This window comes from Tursiops truncatus, chromosome 6 (assembly GCF_011762595.2).
Source record: "Tursiops truncatus isolate mTurTru1 chromosome 6, mTurTru1.mat.Y, whole genome shotgun sequence".
Classification (NCBI taxonomy): domain Eukaryota; kingdom Metazoa; phylum Chordata; class Mammalia; order Artiodactyla; family Delphinidae; genus Tursiops; species Tursiops truncatus.
This window is the reverse complement of record NC_047039.1, coordinates 59,633,880-59,658,898: the sequence shown is the minus strand read 5'-3', so window position 1 is coordinate 59,658,898 and position 25,019 is coordinate 59,633,880. Positions and strand designations below refer to the sequence as shown.

The following is a 25,019-nucleotide window of genomic DNA, read 5'->3' as shown; positions in this document are numbered from 1 at the left end:
TACAGCAACTCAGTTTATTACATGCAGATTCTTCTGCATTGATGCTAACAGTTCACTGGTCCAAAATTACTAAAATACTTAAAAAACTATACATTATGTAAACAAAACATAAATAAGACAGCATAGTTCTTTGTACATATAGTTTAGTAGAGGTTGTTAAGGATTTAGGAATATGTACAATTTTACACAATGGACTGCATTTTCACAATGCATAAATATATATATATATTTTTTTCTTACAGAAACAAAAATAAGATTCCACTAAAGACACAGAATACCACATTGTAGAGCCACGCCGCAACAGTCCAAATTCAAGAAGAAACATGTCAATGCAAGTGTGCAAAAGCCTAGCTTACTCCAAACTAGTCAAATTTGACTTTGTTCAATTCATGTTATATAGACAGGTAAGTCCTGTCTATTTTAAACAAATAACCTTTGAAAACATATATCAATGAGTGAAATGGAACAGATTTTTCCCTCCCCAAGAAAAACAAAGCCTTGTTGCAAGCTAATGAAAAGATACATTAAAACACACATACACACACACACAAACTATGTATGTTTTCAACAGTATAATAAAGTTAAAATTTTTATGGGAGTCAAAACAATGCCCCATTATTTAAAAACTGGCTCGTTTAGTCTAAATTCAAGATGCAGCTGTGTCAGGCTTCTCTAAGCCAGATGACTGAAAAGCAGGGAAGACAGAGGCAGGATTTCGACTGGCAGATACAACAATTTGAGAGAATGATGAAGAGAGTGAAGAAACCTTAGATGATGGAGTATTTATGGTATTCAAAATGGCTCCTTCTGGGCTGACCAACAATTTTTTGACTGCTGTATCCAAATGAAATACTGAAGTGCTACTCGGCAGTGAAGGATTACTAGAGCAAATGGCAGAAACCAAAGATGTCTTAGCCAAAAGAGTAGCTGGAGGAGACTTAATTACTGAAGTCAATGACACTGTTGGTGCAGGAGGTGGTACAGAAACTTCAGCAGCTGGGTTTATGATCTGTGGTGCTGCATGTACTGTGGGTAGAGAACTTGCATTCCCAAGAGAGTTTACAATTTTTGTAGAGCTTCTTAGAGAATGTTTCACAGGTTGCCCACTTAAAGAATTATTTGATGCTAGCGTGATCTTCTGGGCCAGGTTATCTACCGGTGTAGGCTGAATGCCTTGGCCACTGTTAAGAACTAAGGGAGGTCCGTATTTTGGATTAGTGGATATAAGGAGAACATGGCTGCCAGCTCCAAGACCTTGTGGTGGAACAATAAAGCGGGTTCCGTTAATCATGATTTGTGTGCCAGGTGCCAAAGGCGTACTGGTATTGATGACTATTTTTTGCTGAATACAAGGCTCACTGAACTGGCCCCCTGCCACACTAGTTACATTTGATGGTGCTGCACCAGTGTGAACGGCAGTGCCAACTGGAGCAGAACTGTAACTGGGGGTTGATTTTACGAAAGCAGGGGACAGTTGCTGGTTTGGCAGAGAAGCAAAATTGGAAATGTTAATTATTTTACCTGGATTCGGTGAAAGGGATGGAAATTCAGTTTGAGGTTTATTTGTGTTTATACTTGTTGGCACTGTAGTTGAAACCCCTGGTGACTGAAACTGGACGGAAGTCCGAGATTGTCTTTTAGAAAGAGATACAGAACGTGTGGCTCCTGGTACTGTTGCGGCTTGTGGAACTGTGTTGATTATTTTAGGGGATACAGTCACAGATGTAGGCAAGGCAACTGTAACAGGGATTTGCAAAGCTGATGTCAGACATTTAGGAGACACTGTTGGTTGTGTATTTGAAATCAGAACAGATGATGCAAGATGTCCTGTTTTCACAGTTGATATAGCCACAGTGTTTCCGAGATTTGACGTGCAAAGTCTATTTGACAAAATAGGCATAATTCTTGAAGAGGTATCATTTCCACTGACTAAAACAGGAGGTCGTGTCCCAACTGAGGCAGAGGTTGAGGTCACTGAAAGAGAACCCAAAGATACATTTGCTCCTGTTACTGAAAACATGTTTACTGTTCTTGAAGCAGAAACCACTGATTCATTAACAGGAGTAATATTTTGACTCACAAAATTTGAGCTTACTGGAATTGAATTACCAATTGTTGACAGCGGCAAAACATAGCCCTTGGTACTTTTTTCTTCTCCTTTTGGGGTTACATTTTGCAATAGGTTAATTGATGGTATAGCTGGCACACTGCCTGAAGTATTTACAATTGCTTGGCCTATGTTTAGCCCAATTTTCACATCTTTTATCTGAGACACAGTTGGTGACGAATTTATTTTTATTGGTGCTCCCACTGTAGATGGAATTAGTACTATCTGGGGCTGCTCTGGAGCCTTAACATATGTTTTACTCAAGGGAGGAGGAAGAGTTTGTTTTAATGGTTCTGCCACAATAGTTGGGGTTGAAGTGCCACTGGGAATTGCAGCATTAATAAAAACTAATTTCTGGGCAGGAACACTTGCAGATGTCGGTGCAGGTGCCACATTAATTGCAGTTCCACTGCCAGAAGAAAGAATAGATGGGGCTGACACCAGCATAAGTTTCTGAACTGGAGTCCCACTGACCATATCTTCATTTGTTGCTGCTGTTGCTTCTGATCTTGTAACAGGGTAACTTTTTGTGACATAATCTACTTGTTGCTGTTTAGCTGGTGTATGAATAACATTTGCACTGGTTTGTCCAAAATTTCCTGTTGATATGCTAATTACGCTTACTGAACTATTTGCTGTTGATGGTAGGAGAGTGCTAGAAGAAACAGAAGACTTTAAGGGAGAGGAGGGCATGTGTGAAGTTTTATCTATCATGTGCCCCAAATTACTACTGCAGGAAGGTTGGCTTAATGTAAATTTAAGATTTTTCCCCGTGGATGGATTAAAGCCAGCTGGAATGGAAACAGAAGTAGGTGCTTGGCCAAAAGGTGGGAGACTAGATGTAGCAGTTGTTCCAGCTACTGGCGAAAAAGCAGAGGATGATGAAGTTGCTGATTTTGGCACTAGAAATGCCTGAAGCTGAGGAGCAAAAGTAAAAACTGAACTTGAAGATAAACTATTGGATGAATTTTGATCTGGATTGGTCTGTACTTTTACAACTCCAGTGTTCCCACCTCGTGTCCTAACAAGAATTGACTGTGAATCTCTTATGCATACAGTTTTCAGTTCTTGCTTTGCTTCAGAAGAATCAGCAGTTTGTTGTGCAAAACAGTTGAGGGAACTACTGGGATTTGTAGATCCATTTAGTGTTGTTGCTGATAACTGAGGCTGAACTGTTGAGGAAATGGTGGGTGAAGCAATGGGCTGGGGGAATGCGGCTGCTGAAACTGCATTCTTGACTTTTCCTGCCTCACTCTGGCTAGTCTTAACTGGTGGTGTTAATAAATTACTTATGGAGGTTACAGGTGTCAAAGGCTGTGGTCTAGCATTACTCACATTTGACAAAGGTGTAACTGTCTTGTTGAAAGCTGTATTAGGTAGTTGGGTAGAAACAGTTCCTGTTGGGTTGACAAGAACTGATGCTAAAGAAGAGTTTACATTTGCTGTCTGTGGGAAAGATGAACCATGTCGTTCTGTACCTTTTTGTTGAAGTGGTGGTATTTCTTTTGCAACTGCTTTCCCTTCCTTGTGCTGAATTACAAAATTCTTAGGCAGAATGAGAACCTGCTGCATGATTTTTTCTCCTGTTTTAGGATCCAGCATAGGTTGCATCTGAATCTTTACAGAGCTGTTATGAAGATCTATGGGCAACCACTGGCCACAGGGCATTTTGTACACCATCTGTAAAGGACCTTTTGTACTGGTATGGCAGGTCAATGCTGGCTTTATGGGGCTTGCTTCTGGAGGAGATATAACTGGCTTTTCCACAGCAGGAGCACTTCTACCTGTGGAAGGGGGCAGTTGATTTGTTAAGGTCACTTTGTTCCCAATATTCTTTGCAAGCAAGGCCTGAATAGGTTTGGTCCCTTTCTGGAGAGTAGACACTGGTGTTGAATCCAATGAGGCAAATGACTCTGGAAACAGTGGCTCTGTATGCTTTGATTCATTCAAACAGTCAATTTGCATATCACCTTCTACAGTCTCAACTGTTGTCTCATTTGTGCTTAACTTTGTTTTCTTCCTTGGGGAAAGCTCTTTTGTGCTATCATCCAGATAATTAGTTTGTTTGGACTGCCGTTTAAGTGTTTTAGGCAGTGTCTTAGGTACATCTTTAGAAGGCAATTCTTTTTTCAGCAACTTGCTTCTGGCCATAGGTAAATCTATTTCTGACAATTTCATATCATCTGAAAATTATAAAACAAGCATTTTGTTTATATAAAACAGCAACTGAATAGCAATGGTAACACCAATTATAAAAAAGAAAGTCAATCTTTGAACAAGCAATTTATTAAGAAACCTGCAGGGCGATTCAAAAGTCTCAGTACCACTGATGGAAATTAAGGTAAGGTGAGCTTTAACATGGTAATCCTGACATTGTAACCATTCCGAAGAACAACGTATTATTAATAAGGAAATTATTTTTGATCAAATTCTGCTGCCAATACAAGTGTAAAAGGAAAGTTTACATCTTTTAAAGAGATACTCAAGCCAGCAATTAGGACTCAGGATTTAGATTTGGAAAGGAATCTAGTCTAGTGCTCTCCTTCTAGATAGGGAAACCTTCGTATCAAAGAGAGATGGTTCTCCATATTTTCTATTTTTAGAGAGAGACTCTACGGAATAAAAAATGTCCAGCTTTTTCTGGTGTTTAATTATTCCTACAGTAAAAAATTTATGTTCATATCTGATCAAACTGGGTTGATGAGAAGTTACTCTTTTTCAATTCACCAGACATGGAAAACAATAGGTTAATACATTTCTAACCAAAAATTTTTATACCTCTTAGATAACTAAAGAAAGTTATTTAACTAGATTTATACAATAAAATAATCTGATAAGTTGAAATGAATTACAGATCATCTAATCCAGCCTCCTTATAAGAATGAGGTGTCCACTCTGGTCTTATTAGGCCATCAACCTTGATCATTCCTCATAAAAAAAAAAAAATCTTCACAATTATCAGGGACTTGACAAGTTCCATTTAAAGCAAACATCAGAAATAGTGCTTCAAAATTAATAATAATAAAAAGAAGAGGCTAAACCTATTTCAAAGGGACGCATATCAATGATGTGTGGTCTGTAATGAGCAATAACATGCCTACAGTTTGGAGTCAGGCACTGACTCCAGAAACTCCTAGAACAGTAATAATGACTCCAAAGAACCTTTAATAAGACATTAGTACACCTTCAAACATAACAGATTTTCCCAATCAATGAACTTCATTAACCAGATTATCCTTTATCTCCACAAAAGATACTAAAATTTCTCTTTGTGCTTTTAGTGTTGTTTTAAAGAAAGTTTTAATGCCTACCTGAATCAAAATGATCCTTCTCCAGGATATCTAGAGGTTCTGTGGTGTCTATAGACTTGCTACTGAGTTCTACTTTTGGAGATTCTTTTCCAGGATCTCCTTCACCTTCTTCAGCAGTCCACAGTTCTCCAGTAAATTTATCGTGATCAGGCTGTCTTCTGAAATCATCATAGTCTTTTTTTAGGCGACTCCTGAAGAAAAATATTCGACACAACAAACAATACATACGTATTGAACTCTTGGAAGCTAAAGTACCTTCTAACATTTTAAGCTATATTTTAGTATTTTCAATTAAGTCACTAAACCTATGTTTTAACCAAGTGTGTCTAAGATGCCAATGACTATTGTTCAAGAAGACAAAACACAGGGTGTAGGCATAAGAAACTTAAAAAAATATATGTGCAATTTCAGAATAAAGTGTTCGAACATATACCTATTTGTCTTTCTAAAGGCTGCTGTTAGACCTATTAAATGAGAAAAAGGTAATTTTTTTTCTAGCTGCACTGATAGAAATAGATTTGAGATAGTCTTAAAACTGCTGATTATAATATAGTTTAAAAGGTCATTTAAAAGAGTTAATCAAAAAGTTCTAAGAAACAGTGTGTATTATTTTTGACTGTTATACAAAGAGTAACAAACAAAAACAATCCATCACTTAATCCTGAGAGCGATCATACCTAAACCTTTGGGTCTCACTAGAAATTATTTTTTTAAATTAAGCATAGGGAAACAAAGCTGAAAAGTGATCTTTCAGAGATCCTTTTCACATAAAAACATAATACCTATGTTTCTATAACACTAAGAGAGATAGAAACATTTCCAAATGATTACATGATATTTTAGAGATCCTTTATTATTCATTTGCTTTCAACTGAGTTTCTCTATTTTACTTTTACCCTTTGTTTATTTTTGTTTTTTTTAAAAAAATCTGAACATACATTCTCCAATTTACTTTTGCTACAAATTCCTATCTGTGTGGGACTTCCCTGGCGGTCCAGTGGTTAGGACTTCGCCTTCCAATGCAGGGGGTGTGGGTTCGACCCCTGGTCAGGGAGCTAGGATCCCACAGGCCTCGTGGCCAAAAGGTCAAAACATAAAACAGAAGCAATGTTGTAACAAATTCAATAAAGACTTTGAAAATGGTCCACATCAAAAAAAAAAAATTCCTATGTGTGCATATTGGAGTTTAAATCTCACCTCTGTCACTCAACAGTTGTAAGACTTTGGGCAAGTTCCTTAAACTTTCTAAGCATCAGTTTACTTATTTGTACAATGAGGATAATAATAGCACTTACTTCGTAGTTTGTGTGGCATACAAATATTCAACAAATGTTAGTTAATAATTACTCTCAATTTATTTATCTTTCAATTATTGCTTAAGGGTTTTATAGAGCAGATGAGGGCTGTAAGATACTAGAGTGGGTTACCAAAGGATAACTGTAAAATTAATTTCATTTTAGTAATATCTATATGGGGGTAGTATAAAGTTCCTCCCTTCTCAGTCTTCTTCTCAACTCAGCTAATGACTTTGCTCCTTATTTCAGGGAAAATGGAAGCAATCAGACAAGAACTCTCATATGCTCACACTCTGTCTGCAACTTAAGACCTGCATCTGTACTCATATTCTCCATCTTCCTGTCTAAGCTAACCCTTCCAACTTATGCATCTTCTCTCACCTAGTCAAGAATCTCACTCAACCAAACATCCCTTCCATTGTCTGAGTTCATTTTTGCCTCTCTATTCAATCATTTCCACCAGTATACAAACATGTTATTTCTCCCATTAATAAAAACAAATGACCCAACTTGACTCCAACTTGTCCTTCCAGGTGCTGCCCTATTTCTCTGCTCTACTTTTATAGAAAAACTCCAGTTCCTCACCCCTAATTCTCTTGAACAGACTCCTTAGACTTTTACCCACATCTCTATCAACACAGCTCCTCAAGGTCATCAATGATATTGCCAAATTTAACAATGAATTCTCGTCCTCATCTTCCTCAATCCATCATGAGCAGCCTCCTTTTTAAAACATCTTCTTTACCTGGTTTCTAAGACACCACTCTTGGTTATGCTCCTGCCTTGCTGAATACTGCTTCTCAGTCATTTCTGCTGAGTCCTGCCATCTCCATCACCTCTAACTGTTGGAATGTCCCAGGGTTCAGTCTCTCTTATCTATGCTCATATACTAGGTGATTTCTACCATCTCACAGCTTAAATATAATCTATATCCTGACAACCCCCAAATTTATACCTCCAGCCTGGCTTACTCCCTTTAACTGGGACTAATATGCTAAACTGCCTACTCAGTAACTCCAATTAGACATCTGAAAGGCATATCAAACTTAACATGTTGAAATCCAAACTCCTGAATCCGCCCCCTCCCCAAAACTACTTCTTTGTTTCCCCTATCTCAGCTAATGGCAATTGCATTATTCCAGTTGTTTAGATAAAAAATACTAGGCACCATCTTTTTCTCCTCATTTTTTCTGACACTCCATATGCAAGCCTTAAGGAAATTCCACCAGTCCTACTTTCAAGATCTATCCAGAATCCAAGCACTCCCTGCCGTGTGCATTGCTACTATCATGGTCCAAGCCACTATCATTTTTTGCCTGGACCGCTACTATGGTGTAACTGACTTCCCTGCCTTTATCATCATCCCACACTACACTATCTCAACAGAACAGGCAGAGCGAGTGCTTTAAAACATAAGTCAGATCATGTACTTCCTCTGTTTAAAGCTCTTCAATGGCTTCTCATCTCAGAGTAAAAGCCAAAATCCTTAAACACGTAGGCTACCTTTCCCTATACTTCTCTGACTCTTGACTCTTACCACTTTCCTCCTCACTCACTCGGCCCTGGTTATTCTTGCCCCTTTGCATTTCCTATAAATGTCAATCATGCTTTTAACCTTAAGGCTTCTGCATCTTCTTTTCTCTTAGATATCCACTTGGCTCTCTCCCCTATTTCCTTCTGGTCTCTTTTCAAACATCAACTCATCAGGGAAGCATTCTCCAACACCCTGGTAAATGACCAATCATTATTATCCCATCCAAACTAAGCATTTGTTCCCCTTAACCTGCTTCATTTTTCTTCCCAGCACTTATCACCATCTGACATTTGAGTTTGTCTGTCTGAATAGATTTATAACTAGTAAGGAAATTGAATCAATAATCAAAAAAATCTCTAAACATTTCTCCAAAGATATATAAATTGCCATAAGCACATGAAAAAACACTCAATCTCACTAATCATTAGGGAAATGCAAATCCAAACTACAATGATATACCACCTCATATTCATTAGGATGGCAATTAAAAAAATAAAATAGCAAATGTTGGTGAGGATGTGGAGAAGCTGGAACTCTTGTAACTGTTGGTGGGAATGTAACATTATACGGTCACTGTAGAAAACAGTATAGTAGTTCCTCAAAAAATTAAAAATAGAATTACCATATTCCTCTTCTAGGTATACACCCCAAAATTTGAAAGCAGGGTCTTGGATATTTGTACACCCATGTTCATAGCAGCATTATTCATAATAGCTAAAACATGAAAAGCCTCTCAAATGCCCATTACAGATGAATGGATAAGCACAATGTGGTATATGCGTAAAATGCAATATTATTCAGCCTTTAAAAGGAAGTAACTTCTGACATATGCTGCAATATGGATGAACCCTGTGAACATTATGCTAAGTGAAATAAAGCCAGTCACAAAAAGACAAATATTTTGTACTATATGAGGTACTTAGTCAAAATCATAGATACAGAAAGTAGAATGGTGGTTGCCACGGGATGGGGGGAAGGGGGGAATAGGGAGTTATCGTTTAACAGGTATAGCGTTTCAGTTTCACAAGATGAAGTTCTGGAGATGGATGGGGTAACAGTGACACAACATCATGAATGTATTTAATATTACTGAACAGTACACTTAAAACTAGTGAAGATGGTAAATTTTATTTGTGCATTTTACCACAATGAAAAAAAAAACTGGGGGAGAAAAAACCACACAGTATAGAGTTTTGTTTAATCAATAGTACTTTGTCGGGGTTCCCTGGTGGTGCAGTGGTTGAGAGTCTGCCTGCCGATGCAGGGGACACGGGTTCGTGCCCCGGTCTGGGAAGATCCCACATGCCACGGAGCAGCTGGGCCCGTGAGCCATGGCTGCTGAGCCTGCGCGTCTGGAGCCTGTGCTCCGCAATGGGAGAGGCCACAACAGTGAGAGGCCCGTGTACCGCAAAAAAAAAAAAAAAAAAAAGGTAATAGTACTTTGTCAGGGCTTAGGAGGTACCTTGTACACAGTAGGTACTCAAAACTATCTGAATTACAAATCAGTGGAAGACTATACTAAATGATACCAGGATACCTTCCATAATCATAAAGTAAGAGTCTTAAAAAAGATAATAAAGCTTGATTTACCTGTTCCTTTGAAAAGCTTTCATTAACTTTGGTTCCCATGGCAGCAATTCATTTAAAAGACGTATCAATGTACTATGCAATTCTTTTACAGCTTGCCTCCGATGATACCATTTGCCCTAAAAAACACAATTTTAAAAGTAAATTCCTTAGACTGAATCCAAAAGTAAACGCCAAGACTTATTTTCTGAGTAAAATACAAAACAAAATGCCAATACCCATCAAATAAGTACATATCTCTTCTTCAGAAGGTTGCAGCAAGGAGGAAAATATCCTATAATAAATCTTCTTCGATATACTTTAAAGATTCTCAATTCTACAGGAGAAATCTAAAACCCATTTAATTAAACCAAGAGATAAAAATTTTTTTTAAGTTTTTAATTGGGTCAATTATAAACACTTTTATAAATCACTAAAACACATGTAAAGATACAAACATTTATATAACTATGTAAATGACATTGCTCACTTCTGTAAAGTTTCTGTAATTTTTCCAAAACAGTGGGGGAAAAAAGAGAGAAAGCCTGAATTGTTATCCTATTCAAAAGCCATCCTAACAAACTTCCTTAGGAAATTTTACAATTATTTTATTTAAAAATGTTTCCAGCACAGAAAAGTAAACAACTGGTCACCATTTTCAGTACTATCATGCTATACTAACGGTTAATTTCTGACATGCCCTCCATTTGCTAAGTATTATCCTAAGTATTTCATTCATACTTGGAGAGAAAGAGACAGAGAGACAGACAGAGAAGGAGGGAGGAAGGGAGGGAGAGAGAGATCGAGTGAACATGAGAGTTCACGTGTACTAGCAGTTATAAAAGCCCTCTAAAGTGTGTGCATTTTTAGTCTTACTTAACAAATGATGAAACTAAGGCTCAGAGAGATTAAATGACTTGTTTAAGGTTCTCTGACTTGAACCCAGATCTGCCTGTTGGTGAAGTCCAAGTTCTTTAGAACTAATTACATCACTGCCTCTTAAAAACTGTATTACATAAATTCAATCTGACACAGGTTATAAAACCTCTAGTAAAGATACATTTCATCAGCACCCATAAAATTATTTGAATACCATAGGGACAGTAAGATTACAGAAGGTATAACTTTAGGTAGCCAACCTCCCCTTCTCCACAATGTTAGTGAACACCAGCTATCCACATCACCACCACCACCATCACTATAGTCCCTTACTGTTATATAACCAAGGTGTATTTCTTTTTTACTTGGTAACAGCTTTGAGATATAATTTACATACCATTTAGTCCACTCATTTTATTTCTTTTATAACAAAAGGCACACAACTATATATGTTACAGATCATATTTAACCTGCATAAAATTAGATTTCACCCCACAGGAACTCTGAGTCAATTTGCATATAGGTAAAACATTAAGGCAGAAAAATAACTACTCCCTAGAGCAAAGCATATTCTAAAATCTGTGCATAAATTCCCCAACTTTACATATATCTAAAACTTTTCCTTTTGTCATGCAAATTTTAGACACATACAAAACTAAGTGATCAATAACAGTGCATTTCCTACTCCTGAAAATTTTGTGCTTTAAACCAACACAACGTTTATGCACATAAAAATAAACATTTCTAACTGAGGTTTTTATACTTCAGAAGGGAAATTGTTCATTAGAAGAGTAGGAAAAGGTGAGATTATATGTGCATGTGCTCATAATGAATATGGAACCTAGGCTCACTGACTAATTTTTGTGTCTTCTCAGTGGCATAACAAATTATAGTATTGTGAAAAAATTTCAAGAAAAGTAACTTTTATTTCATATAATATACTAACCTGAAGAGACTTTCCATCTTGTCAAAGGCATTCTAAAAGGACCCAACTAACAATGGGTTATACCTCAAAAGTTTATTTTTCTCAAAGAAATGTTATGAGATAGTATAAAGTGCATATTCTAACCCATGAAAACAAAACTATTAGATTATAAATAATAAAACTGAGCAAGAAATAACTTCCATCTATGGAAAGCTATTTGAGGAAGATGAAAAGGCAGGTAACAGCTACCCTAAATCCTTTTCAGAATGAGGTAAGATTTTGTTTCAATAAAAAATAGAAAATAGTAGATGGAGATTTTTCCCTTTAACAAGGCATATCAACAACATTATTTTTTTCTACATATAAACTTTTATTTGGCTCAAAAATGAAATGGTGACAGTGGAAATAAACTTTTCCTAAGCTAAAGAGAGCAGAAAGAGGTAAGGAATGAAGGTGGGGAGAGTATTCTCTTCATGGTATAACTGACTGGAAAAGCATTAAAGGATTAGGGGGCGCCAGGCATGCTGAATTCCTTATTAACTGGGAGATATATGGGGAAGAATTACAGATGCAGAGTTAACCTGGGCAGTACGGTGGCTGTGTGGATTAGTGTGGTGGTGATGGGGTAGGGATTACAGAACTGTCAGTGTTATGGGACTTTTAGGACTAGGTAGATGAAGCACGGGAAGGGGAGACTGTGTAACTGGATACTACTTAAAGCCATTTATCAACTCTGTTTGTGTCTCTACTAAATTACAACATTAATTTTTATAGGAAAGAGTTTTAAAAATATTAGGAAAATTTTACCTTTTGATTTTATTTTGGTTACTAAATTTTACTTAATCCAATGCCCAGAAAATATACTACTGAACAGGAGGGGTCATATAAATCAATCAGAGAATAGAGTCCTAACTTCCATATAACTCTGTTTTACCCACTGACCTGTTTGTAAATGTCTAAGGCCTTCAACTTTATGTATGTTTTTTGGCCTTCTTCCCCTTCTTTATACTGCATATTCTCAACTTGGGGTAGTGATGGTATGGTATCTCATTTATATTTGAAAATGCCTATCTAATCATTCTGTATTTGAAAAACAAACAAAAATTTTATTATTTTCATAACACAAATTATATAAAGTAAAGGCTGATAAAATGTTTTGACTAGAAGATACATATAAAGGATACGATGACCTCAACAAAGGGCATCCCTGTACTTGCTATGGGGTATGTGTGTCATCTATCAAAAGGGGGCATAGGTTTAAAAAAGTTCAGAATCACTGCTCCAGGACTGGTGTTTGAGGTAGTAAGGTACTTTAATTACTTGACAGTAAAAGAGAAACTCATACTGGTTCTCTCATTTATTATTTCTTTGGTCAATACAATCCAAATGGAAAGAAAATAATACGTCCCTTTCTACCTAGTGCTGGTCTCAGAGTGTCACAGTATACAATGGAACTAATGTAGAGAAGTTATGAATTTTTAAATGAAGTTAGTCAAATGGTAATAATTTGCCTTAACTTGGATCTAATATAAAAATCTATTTAAAATCAAACAAAATATTTCCTGAACTTTAAATCAGATCATTAGCAATAGCCTTCCTGACTGATCAACTTTATTTATATACACAGATAAAGGAAAAACTATCATGTTTCTTCTAGGATGAAATTATTAAAGCTAAAAGGGAACTCAGAGGACATAATTTTACAGAAGGAAAGTGTCTAAAGTAAACAGAGAACTACTTGTAGGTGGAAGAAGACTTTAGAATTCTAGATCTCCTGAATGCTAAAATCCACTTTCCTTCCACTACACAATGCCATCTCTCATGGGCTACACACAGACAATTCCTAAAGAAGAAAGAGACTGTACTGTGTAAGTTCCTATATTTACATGTAGGTATCTCTGTAATGCAAACATTAAAATCTCTAAAATTTACTTTGTTTCATTTGTTTAATTACAGTAGTACTTAAAACTATGGTGACCTTAAGTTTAAAAGTGAATTAAAAAAACAAGGAAAACAGCAAGTTCCCCATCTTCAAACACATAAGAGAGAATATGGATATAATGAAAATCAGAAAGGCTCTTACAGTTTTTATCTGCACTGATCAATACAGAATCAAAGAAAGTAGATAGAAAGATTAAGTAAATGGTTATTTATAGAACAGTGTTCTAATTGTTTCTCTAATAAAAAATACATTTAATACGCTTTACATATATAAATTTAGTGCTGACTTTTCTTTATAAACAGGTATGTGAATATGGGGATAAATGAACATTTTTTAGTATTAGAATTCTCACAATTTTTAGTATTAGAATTCTCACTATTTTCACAGACAAAAATTTTTTTCTAAAATAATCCCAATGTGTTATGTGAACTTAGTAATTCAAACATTTACTGAAGGTCACTTTGAAGAGAGTAATGTATTTTTCTTTTATAAATTTACTATGAAATGTAACATAATATAAAGTATGAATTCAAACATACACCACGGAACCAAAGGTATACAATATGGTCTAAATTTGAGGCTTACCTTTCAATACTTTCTCAGCCAATGTCCACAGCAGCTGCAGATTGCCAGCTCCCTTTCCATGAGATGCCCCACTGTCAATCACTAAGGTTTTATAACCTCATAGGGATTACTACAATAAGGAGCTTGTCTATGGCCACAAGGTAAGTCCTTTATTATATTATGCAGTTTTATAAGTTTTTGAATGTGACAGGTTAATAACCTAAGGAACCATAAGAGAAAAGAAACTTCTAAAAAACTTACAAAACTACACAATATTGTAAAATGAAAAGCTGAGTCTATGTGTGTGAAATGAGTGGGGAGGGAAACTTACCTTACAACTAAAGAAAAACTCCATTCTGCTGCAGTAATCGGGTATGACAGCACCAGCATAGTGCTGGCTGGGGTGCTGCAAGGAGAGGGAGTTGGCAATCTACTGATGCTGGGGACACTGAACATCTAGAAGGAAGAAAAGAGGAAAACAAATAAATTCCAGGTTTATTAAATGTCTCATTACCATGGATCTTTTGCACATTTTAATAAGTTCAGATGCTTTGAATATTAAACTTAGGTGAAAGTAGTTTGTTTACACAAATCATTCTGTTACTTATATAGATTTTCTTATAACATTATATCTAAACAAAATAGGTATCAACAGTTATTTGAAGAAAAGATTAACATCACATATAAATATACAAAGAATTCTTTTTTAAATTGAAAGGGTATTATTGTGAAGATGATAAAAAAGATAATTTTTATGTACAAAATATAATATATATGAAAAAGGCATCAATGCTCTTTTTCTACATGCTTTTACTTACAAATATGTTGTTACAGCACAGAAACAGGGATCATATGACAAAATATTTTTTGTTATAGGCTTGGTTCTTGTCACAGACATAAATCACATGGTGGAAAGGGATTAGATAATAATACATCATGCTTTTCAAATAAAATTCAAATAACTTTTAGAAAAGCCAAATCGATTTGTCTGCAAAGATGTCTCATTTAAAATCACTAGCAATATCCAAAGGTAGGTTACAAATAATTTAAATGCAAATGTATAAAAACACAGCACAAATCAAATTAACTATACTTAAGCATGTTAATAATCTAATTATTTGGCATTCTCCTTAGTCTAAGTAATATTAAGTGAAAAGGTAGTAAGTATTTACTTTTTTTTTTCTTACTGCTCACCTAAAGAAATTACTACTATATAAGTATATTCCTGCATATTCACAGTTTTGGGGGTAAAACACTGCATTCACCTTGTTGGTATACAGTCCCTTGAAAAAGTACTAGTTAGACAGTATAGTGAAATGTTTGCATATTAATATGGAAAAAGTTAAAGAGTATTTTCACACTGCCAGAGGCTCTAATATGAACTATCCTATCATATACTAGTATTTTCTCTTTAGGTACTCTCACCCATTTTCTCTTAAGACTAATTCAATAGAAAAGGAAAGCATTTGTACTTTATTCTAAAGATATCCTACATTGCACAGCATGTACAACATTTCCATTATATTCCATTATATTTCTAAATTAGCATTTCTAATGCTAATTAGAACTATAGTTCTAACTATAATTTCCATTATATTTCTAAATTAGCATTTAACTAGAAAGCATGAAGACAAACAACTGCAAACAACTGCATATCACTACAAGTGATAATGTTGGAAGTTTCAGGGTCATTTGACTTTGTAGAGAGGATGGACAGATCACATTCCCAGTGAGATAGTTACTATTACTGGGGAAGAAAATCTAACAATATGTATGTAACTGATGGTATGTAACCATTTTCATTCACAAAGAAGAAAAAATCCTGAACTAGAAATTAACTATTGGGTAAGTATCTGAATTTGATTCTTTTTAGTAAATAGGTGGTAACAAAGAAGTTAATAAAATTTTATCAAATCTATACCTGATATCAGAAAGGTGGGTTCTCAAGCAATTCACTGCAAAATCTAAATCACTAAGTAATGTTACATATGGTATCATCAGAGCATAAAAAGGTCCATGTAAGTGAAATTAAGACTGGGAGTATCTTAAAAGCAGAGTCAGTATCCTACTTATTTTTACTTTCTCAGGCTCCATCACAATGCCTAGCAGAGAGCAGGCCCACAATAAGTATTCAAACTATAGAAGTAAATTTCTTAGCTTACAGAGATTTTCTACTTAGCTGCAAAAGATTTTAAAAAATTGATAGAAACGTTCCTAAAATATGTCTTCCAGATTTTCTGAGTATACAATGAATATAATTTAACTCTTGATGACTTGGATCATCATTTTGAACAAGTTATTGTTTCATATTTTAAGGCAGTGACTGCAGGGTTTACAGGGCTATAACCTATGTTCCTATATTAAGTGGTTATTGATTACTAATAGTTTTGGACTCCTAAAATCTGCTTTTGTAGGTTTTTTTCTCAATTGTCTATTAGCATTTCATGCTACTGCCACTAAATCTGCCTTAAATGGCCTTGTCCTAATTAAAAGCACCTGCTACAACTAGTTAGCATCATATCTTCATTAAAAGAAACTAGTTCCATGCAAGGATTTTTTTCTACTTTAAAGTGCTAGAGATCCAGATGTGGACTCTGGGCCTTCTATTTAGATTCCTTTTTATTCTCTGGTAGATTTGGGATTAATTTTCCTTCCATTTTTACCTTTTTTTTTTTTTTTGCGGTACGCGGGCCTCTCACTGTTGTGGCCTCTCCCGCTGCGGAGCACAGGCTCCAGACGCGCAGGCTCAGTGGCCATGGCTCACGGGCCCTGCAGCTCCGCGGCACGTGGGATCCTCCCAGACCGGGACACGAACCCATGTGCCCTGCATCGGCAGGCGGACTCTCAACCACTGAGCCACCAGGGAAGCCCCATTTTTACCTTTTTTACAGAGTCTGGTAAGATGGTAGGAAAGTTCTATTACTGTTCAATCTTCTCTATTTTTTGGATGGTATTTTTCCCTAGTTCACAAAAGGTTACACTACCCTATCTTTAAATTTTAGGGGCTTTCCAAAGATTTTGATATCTTCTGTAATATAAAAAAGAGAATGATGTGAAGCTCATTTTCTGGTCTTAAGCACCTCACGGATTTAAATTCAATTTTCCAGAACTCTTACCACTGAAAGGCAGTAGAGTATTAAATAGAAAATAATACAAATTTACTTGGGGCTTTGAAAAATATTTGGCATTTAGATTGTTACTTACATTTGAATAAGTGTGTGTGATATTTAATTCAAAAGAGTTTAAGGCAAATAATAAAAGCCACACTATGAAGTTCTAATTATAGAAGGAGCTGTCACCTAGTTCAATTCTTCCTTGAAGCTCACTCCATGCTGGGAACACGCAATATGAATTCTCTGGCTGACGTAAAAATACGAAACAACAGTTTTCCCTTTTAATTGGAACTTTTATTAGAAGAAAAGAGGTGTTCAAATATTGTTTTTAAGAAAGTTTCCCTGATGGGATACAGACTATGCCACATTGCAGTAAGTTGAAACAGTGAGCACTATTAACAAGAGTTAAAATCCAGTTCTTAGTTGAGCAGAGTAGTTATTAAATGTCAAAAAGAATGCCCCAAAGCAAGACTTACCGTAAATAAATTAGGATAATGCATTTTCAGATAATTCAGTGACTACAGTCAATTGAAGTTTTGTCTTACCAGACAGCTATTGTTCTGGTTCACGTTTCCTGTCATCTAGTTCTCTTTTCTTACTATTATTTTGAACAGTCAGTTAATATTTGATTCTTCGTAAAATCCATAAAGTCCCACTCCCAGATAATATATTAACATGTCAATAAGGGAAGTAAAGCAAGTGTCTAGAGTGTCTGGTGATCTCTGAATTAAAAAAATGGCTTGAAAATAAAAGATTAAGTCTTTTATAAAAGGACAGGAGTTAGCGCAACCAATCCTGATTAAAATTAAAAATTTATCCCCAGGATTGGCGATAAAAAGCTTAAGCTCTAAAGTGAATTCCTTGAGGATGAGGACTTTGTTTTAGTCTCTGAATTTCAACCAAGTTCCTTGGTATTATGAATAGTACACAGAAAACAGTGAGGAAGTATTTGCCTAATGAATAAGACTAGAATATGACAGGTAAAGAAACTTATTTATTTTATTTGTTGTACAAGGTTTCCGAAAGGTTATTTTAATTTTTTGAAAGCTTTAACTATGACAATTTAAAGACAGAGTGTTTTTCCCCCCACAGATGAGCTAGTTTTCAGTTTTGTTAACCATATCAAAAGATCTAGAATAAGAAAACAAGATACACAATGATGTAATTGCCAAAAACTTAAACAAAACTAATTTAAGGACAGTTTAGATATTGATGCAACCATATCTACAACTAAAGTTATTAAGTTAATAAGGGCATATTCAGGATTCTGAATGTATCTAAAGTTCCTTATACTGTAGTAAAATAGACTTTTTACTCTAAATAGATGGCTATAAAATAATTTTGATTTGATGCCTCACTGAGCAAATGGGATATGGAGAGAAGAGGGAAAAATCCCAAAATCCTACACTATAATAGAGTAAAATTTCTTTGTTACAGGTGTTAGAAAATAAGATTAATGTACAATAATTTCTTTGCCTTATATCAAGCTTTTACTATATGCAACTATGATTTAGGGGTTCATATAAATTCATAAGTGAAGTTTTATACATAATTTGACTATATTTTACCATTTACCTGTGTATTATTTCTTACTATATCTTCACTTTTTAAGAATGTTTTCCATCATATTTTTAAAAATGAACAAAGAAAATACATATACAACCAAGTTATAACTTCATTTCCTATAATGAAGGTAAAAGGTAAAGGGTGACCATACTGAAAAGAGGCCATAAATCATAATGGATTGCAGACAGCTGAGATGGATCTGAAGCTAAGGTCAAGAATTCTTTTAACTATCTGAGAATCATAAAGGGTAAAGGTTAATACTGACATTCACAAGTTCCATCAAATATAAGTCTTAATTAGAAATATACGATATGATAAAATGGTCTCAATCATGGAATCTGGCATATGATTTCATTGATTTCTACCTAAGTGTCAAAACATCAACTTGTTTTCTCCCCATAATAAGCTGGCAGCAGCAACTTATGAGACACTAGGGCCCTGAGCAAAAACAGGCATATGCCAGGGTTCTGCAATCTCTGCACAACTGACATCTGAGGGCAATAACTATTTGCTGTGCGGGGCTGTCAGGTGCACCGTAGGATCATTACAATGTAGAATATTTTTAGCAGCACGGCTGGCCTCTATCCATTAAGTGCCAGTACCACCTCTTCAACTATGTGAATCAAAAATGTCTTCAGACATTCCCAAAGTCTCATAGCAGCGATAGGCAGGGGTGGGGTGGGCAGAATCATTACTCACTGATAAGCACCGGCTTTTACAAAACTCTGTGACCAAAAACTAGGGTGTCACTACCTCTGATCTAAGCTTCTGATTTCTCTAATGTTTGATCTAGCTAATGCACAGCCTTTGGTTAGGCATGATTAAATGCTATTATTGTATTATGAATTTAAATTATTTTAAGAACACAATAGAGATTAATTTTATTCATGACTTGAAATTCCTTTCTAATTCTCTTAAGCATGCCTTAAAAACATGCCTTTTGACATACTATAATAATTATGCATATATTTTTTGGATGTTTAAAAAATTTAACATTTCATGAATACTTCCATGTAGTAACAATGATCTACAAATATTTTATTTTACTAGCCATATGATATTCCACTGTGTTAATATTATTGCTTGGTTAGTCATCTCCCTACTGTTGGACATATGGGCTTTTCCCAAATTTCTACTATTAGAGACAGTCTGCTGAACACACTATTGTGTAAATTACTTTTTTGAGGGGTAGGGGAGTAGGGTGAAAAATGAGGGAAAATGAAAGTTAAATATCAATTAGGATAATAGGATCAAAGAGTCCAGGCAATTTTATAGCTTTTCTTACATACTGAATATGAAATACAGAAATATTTGAAGTCTGTCTTAAAACTTGCTCAGTGTGGAGGTGCTTAACTGCTAAAAGGTGTATTAGAAAGACAGGGTATTATATTTAAAATTTTAGTTTATCTATATTGATAAGACTATCATTTATCATTTCATAATCCAGAAAAGCTTTCTTTTCTTATAACTTTTTTTTTTGCTAAATGTTCCCTTTTCCTTATCTCTATACTGATTTTTCATTATCAAAAAGACTGAAACCTCTTTGAAGATCTAAATTATGATATAAAACATATGGAAATTAAGGAAATGTAAGAAAAAAAGGGTCACATGAGAAATTCAGAAATATAACCAGTTCTGTATTAGCCTGACAAAAATCTACCAAGTTTGATTATTTACACAGCAAAAATGTCTAATAAATTTCAAATACAATAGGATCAGGCAAATTTATCAATATCTTAGCTCTCTCTGGAAAACTAATAAATTTCCTAAATTAAAAAGACTACTTTCCAAATAATTAAGCAAAATGCAATTTTTCTCTCTTGACTAAAACCCCCCAAAAAAAAGAACCAATAAAATGTCATGATTTCTCCTTTAGGGCACTAAAAAAATCCTATGATCTAAATAATAATGAGATAGACAAAATGAAAGGATTTTGTCAAACTACATACTTCTATTTATATCAGTCAGATGTCTGGTATAGCACTGGAGGACGTAAAGGACGCTGAGTTCTCTTTGAATAAGCCTTTAAATGAAGTAATGGGATCAAGTGAACTAAAGCAAACTCAGAAAATTAAATCATTTTTTCTCTCCTCACATTATAAATCATAAGTAGAATTAGTTGTCTTGCAAGAATAAGTAAACAATCTAGATTTTAAAAGATTGTAAATCTTCCAGTACAATGAGTAGCTCAATGGCAAAACCTCTAAGAGATTAAGAAAGCTTTTTTAATGGAATGTTGACCTGGATGAGGAAATGGAGTAATTCTTCCTTGTTGCTTTGGTAGGAAAAACTATCTAGAAAGGCCCTGCAGAGGAGCTCCCAAAAGCAGCCAGGTTTTTAAACGAATCCACATTAAATCCTCTATCACATATGTAATTTCTATCTTTAGTAAGAGCATTTGTGACAACCAAATGTTTATATGGAATATGTCTTCCTTGTTACTGAAGCCATCGTAGATCTGAAAGCTGCTGCTGAATAATATTGGGTGGGCCAAAAGGTTCCTTTGATTTTTTCCGTAATATGGCTCTAGTGGCACTTAGCTGTCTTTAACTTCATTTGAAACAATTTTGTTAGATTATATGTGACAGCTGTCATATCAGTGTGGATTTAAAAAAGACAGACTTTTTTTTTTTTTTTTCCGGCACGCGGGCCTCTGTTGTGGCCTCTCCCGTTGAGGAGCACAGGCTCCGGATGCGCAGGCTCAGCGGCCATGGCTCACGGGCCCAGCCGCTCCGCGGCATGTGGGATCTTCCCGGACCGGGTCATGAACCCGTGTCCCCTGCATCGGCAGGCGGACTCCCAACCACTGCGCCACCAGGGAAGCCCAAGACAGCCATTTTACTATTGAAGACGGGAGAAAAAAGCAACATTTTCAGCATATTATGCTTTATTATTTCGAGAAAGGTAAAAATGCAACTGAAACGCACAAAAAGATTTGTGCAGCGTATGGAGAAGGTGCTCTGACTGATCAAACGTGTCAAAAGTGGTTTGCAAAGTTTCGTGCTGGAGATTTCTCACTGGACGATGCTCCATAGTAAGGTAGACCAGTTGAAGCTGATAGTGATCAAATTGAAACAATAATTGAGAACAATCAACATTATACCACGCAGGAAATTGCTGACATACTTAAAATATCCAAATCAAGCGTTGAAAATCATTTGCATCAGCTTGGTTATGCGAATTGTTTTGATGTTTGGGTTCCACATAAGTTAAGCAAAAAACCTTCTTGACCATATTTCTACATGCGATTCTCTACTGAAATGTAAAGAAAACGTTCTGTTTTTAAAACAAATTGTGACCTGCGATGAAAAGTGGATACTGTACAATAAAGTGGAATGGAAGAGATCGTGGGGCAAGCAAAATGAACGACCGCCAACCACACCAAAGGCCGGTCGTCATCCAAAGAAGGTGATGTTGTGTATATAAGTGGGACTGGAAGGGAGTCCTCTATTATGAACTCATTCTGGAAAGCCAAACAATTAACTCCAACAAGTACTGCTCCCAATTACACCAAGTGAAAGCAGCACTCGCTGAAAAGCATCCAGAATTAGTCAACAGAAAACGCATAATCTTCCATCAGGATAACGCAGCACTGCATGTTTCTTTGATGACCAGGCAAAACTGTTACAGCTTGGCTGGGAAGTTCTAATTCATCTGCCGTATTCACCAGATATTGCACCTTTAGATTTCCATTTATTTCGGTCTTTAAGAAATTCTATTAATGGAAAAAATTTCAATTCCCCGGAAGACTATAAAAGGCACCTGGAACAGTTCTTTGCTCAAAAAGATAAAAAGTATTTCAGGAACTATGAACTTGCCTAAAAAATGGCAGAAGGTAGTGGAACAAAAGGGTGAATACACTGTTCAATAAAGTTCTTGGTGAAAATGAAAAATGTGTCTTTTATTTTTACTTAAAAAACAGAAGGCACTTTTTGGCCCACCCAAAAGAATTGTTTTGACTCTAAACACTATTTTTTACAGTGATATCCTCTCATGAAGATCAATATTAATATTTCATTTGTCTGGCAATAGTGAAGGAAGCTCACCAAGCAAGGAATAAGCAAAATGGCTATCACTGTGGCCAAGTTCATATATTTCATTAATAAAATTCCTCAGGTCCTTACTATGAGCCCAATTCTAATAATGCGGATACTTGCTTTGTAACCGACAGTATATCAGCTAGGGCGAGTACATGGACACACATAAGAAATGACAGGCTGACAATGAAGAGACAGAACAAAAGCAAAAAAACAAGCAGACAAAAACCTTCAAAATACATAATCTAAAGGCCTATTGGTGAATGTTTAGAGTAACTGAGATCAATAGATTTTTAGGGTATCAGTACAATTATGGATATTCATAATGATCCCTGAGTCATCAAAAAAGTGTTAAATTATGTTCAGTATAAAGGAGGCAGGGAAATTTTTTCATTAAATGATTAAAGGAAGAATTTTAGAACTGAAGGTTTAGGTTTCAGCTTCCTAGAAAATGCAATTAAGTGGAACCCCTTATTCCCAAGTGATGACAGACAAATAAACTGGTATTCTCCAATACTAACATAAAAATTCAATAAAGTGAACTATTACAATAACATTTATCACACTCAGTATCAGCTTTTGTAAAAAAAAATAAGGAATGGCACTGAGATGCAAACTTCTACTATTATTTCCTTTATGCTGTGTGGCCATTTCATTGATTGAGATAAGTTGTTCATGAAAACAGTTGTTTAGTCAGGTAATTTAAGGGGAAAGTAGCCTGTATACTGGTAATCTCAATAACATTATCCCCACTAAGTTCAGTTCCAAGAATTTCTATTTCTTGAAGAGCAGAAAACATATTTTAAAACTAATATGCAAATATCAAGGGTCACGGACAAGTTAAAAATTTAGAGACATAAAATCTAATCAGTTAAAACCCATACATAACCTAAAATTTTCTGATAAACATGTCCCCAAGGACTATAGAATCAAATATTTGTAATTTATGTTTTCTTTTACTCTTGTACTTGTTCCTGTGAAGGAAGGCAATATGTTTATACCTCATACCACCAATGGAAGGGGGGTGGATGGCTTTACAGGAAAACTCAAGGATGCCTGCAAAAGTCTTTTTCTCTTACAATACATACTATAAATAAGTATATAAGCCAATTATGCTTAAAACTATCCATTAAGAAGAAAACCCTAATTCATAATATGGGAACAAATTAAAATGCATATGTTATTGTCTAACTGCAGCTAATAAAAACCAATTAGCAAATTTAATTAACAGAATTCTGTTTAGAGTCATGAAGTATGGACTAAATGGCTTCTGCAAAAAAACTATAAATAAAACCCTGATTAAGACTATTCTTTCCTATTAAAGAACAGAATCAGTCCTTTATAAGCATACATATAAAATATATTAAAAAAACACTTTTGGCTGATGAAAAAATATTTTAATATAGTTTGAGAAATACATCACAGAGATAAGTTTTAAAATAACACTTGGGGTTCATTCCATATGAAGAGATTGCTGATATACTCAAAACAAAACAAAAAACCCCTCACAGTCTAATAAGGATTCAAACCATTTTTAATGGAAATAATTGTAAAATATACAGTTTTCTGCATTCTCAGATTATATATTGTACACAATGTGTATTGAACATGTTTTCTTCTTAATTGATGGCTATCAGTATGAACATTATCCCATCTCTTAGATTATAGCTATACTCTCAGGGGTATCATATGAGTGACTTCCAAAATGCTTAAGGCTGTTTTACTTCTGTATTAAACGACCTCAGAAGGTTGTACTTTTATGGTACTTTAATTTCCTTCCTTCAGAATGCTACCAATATGTTCCTTCTGAACAGCATATAAAATGACTTTAACAAATCTGCTGATATGAATGAAGCTTGCTGTATCACTAACCTTATTATCATACATCATTCTAGATTAACAGGTTCTGAGCAAAGACCTAAAAGTGGTTTCATGATGTTCCTAAGGCATAAAACAAAGGGATTTTTTTTTAATGGTGATTGATTTTTTTCAATGCTTAAAGCCTTCTCCATTTATTTATTGGTATGTAATTGTGTTTCAAATCTATAACACAATTATAAATGTCAGTTAAATGGGTATTACTGATTTCATAAATAATTGTTTTACCAAGTGTTGAGTGAATAAAAATAATGCCCCTTATACTCTAGTCTCTCAAGAACAATAAAAAGTGAAGGTAAAGA

The 25,019-nt window shown here is 35.1% G+C and overlaps 1 protein-coding gene across 3 annotated transcripts in view; it reads right to left on the bottom strand.

Annotated features, from left to right (window-relative positions):
* The window catches only part of BRD10 (bromodomain containing 10), a 104,221-nt gene continuing 79,202 nt past the window's right edge, over positions 1-25,019 (bottom strand). For all 3 annotated transcript variants that reach the window (XM_033858110.2, XM_019934819.3, XM_019934818.3), the window contains 3 exons: positions 9,838-9,953; positions 5,419-5,609; positions 1-4,290 (listed from right to left, as the gene is read on the bottom strand). In XM_033858110.2, the coding sequence (XP_033714001.1) occupies positions 647-4,290; positions 5,419-5,609; positions 9,838-9,953 (3,951 nt within the window). In that variant the 3' untranslated portion in view covers positions 1-646. The remainder of the gene's footprint in view (positions 4,291-5,418; positions 5,610-9,837; positions 9,954-25,019) is intronic.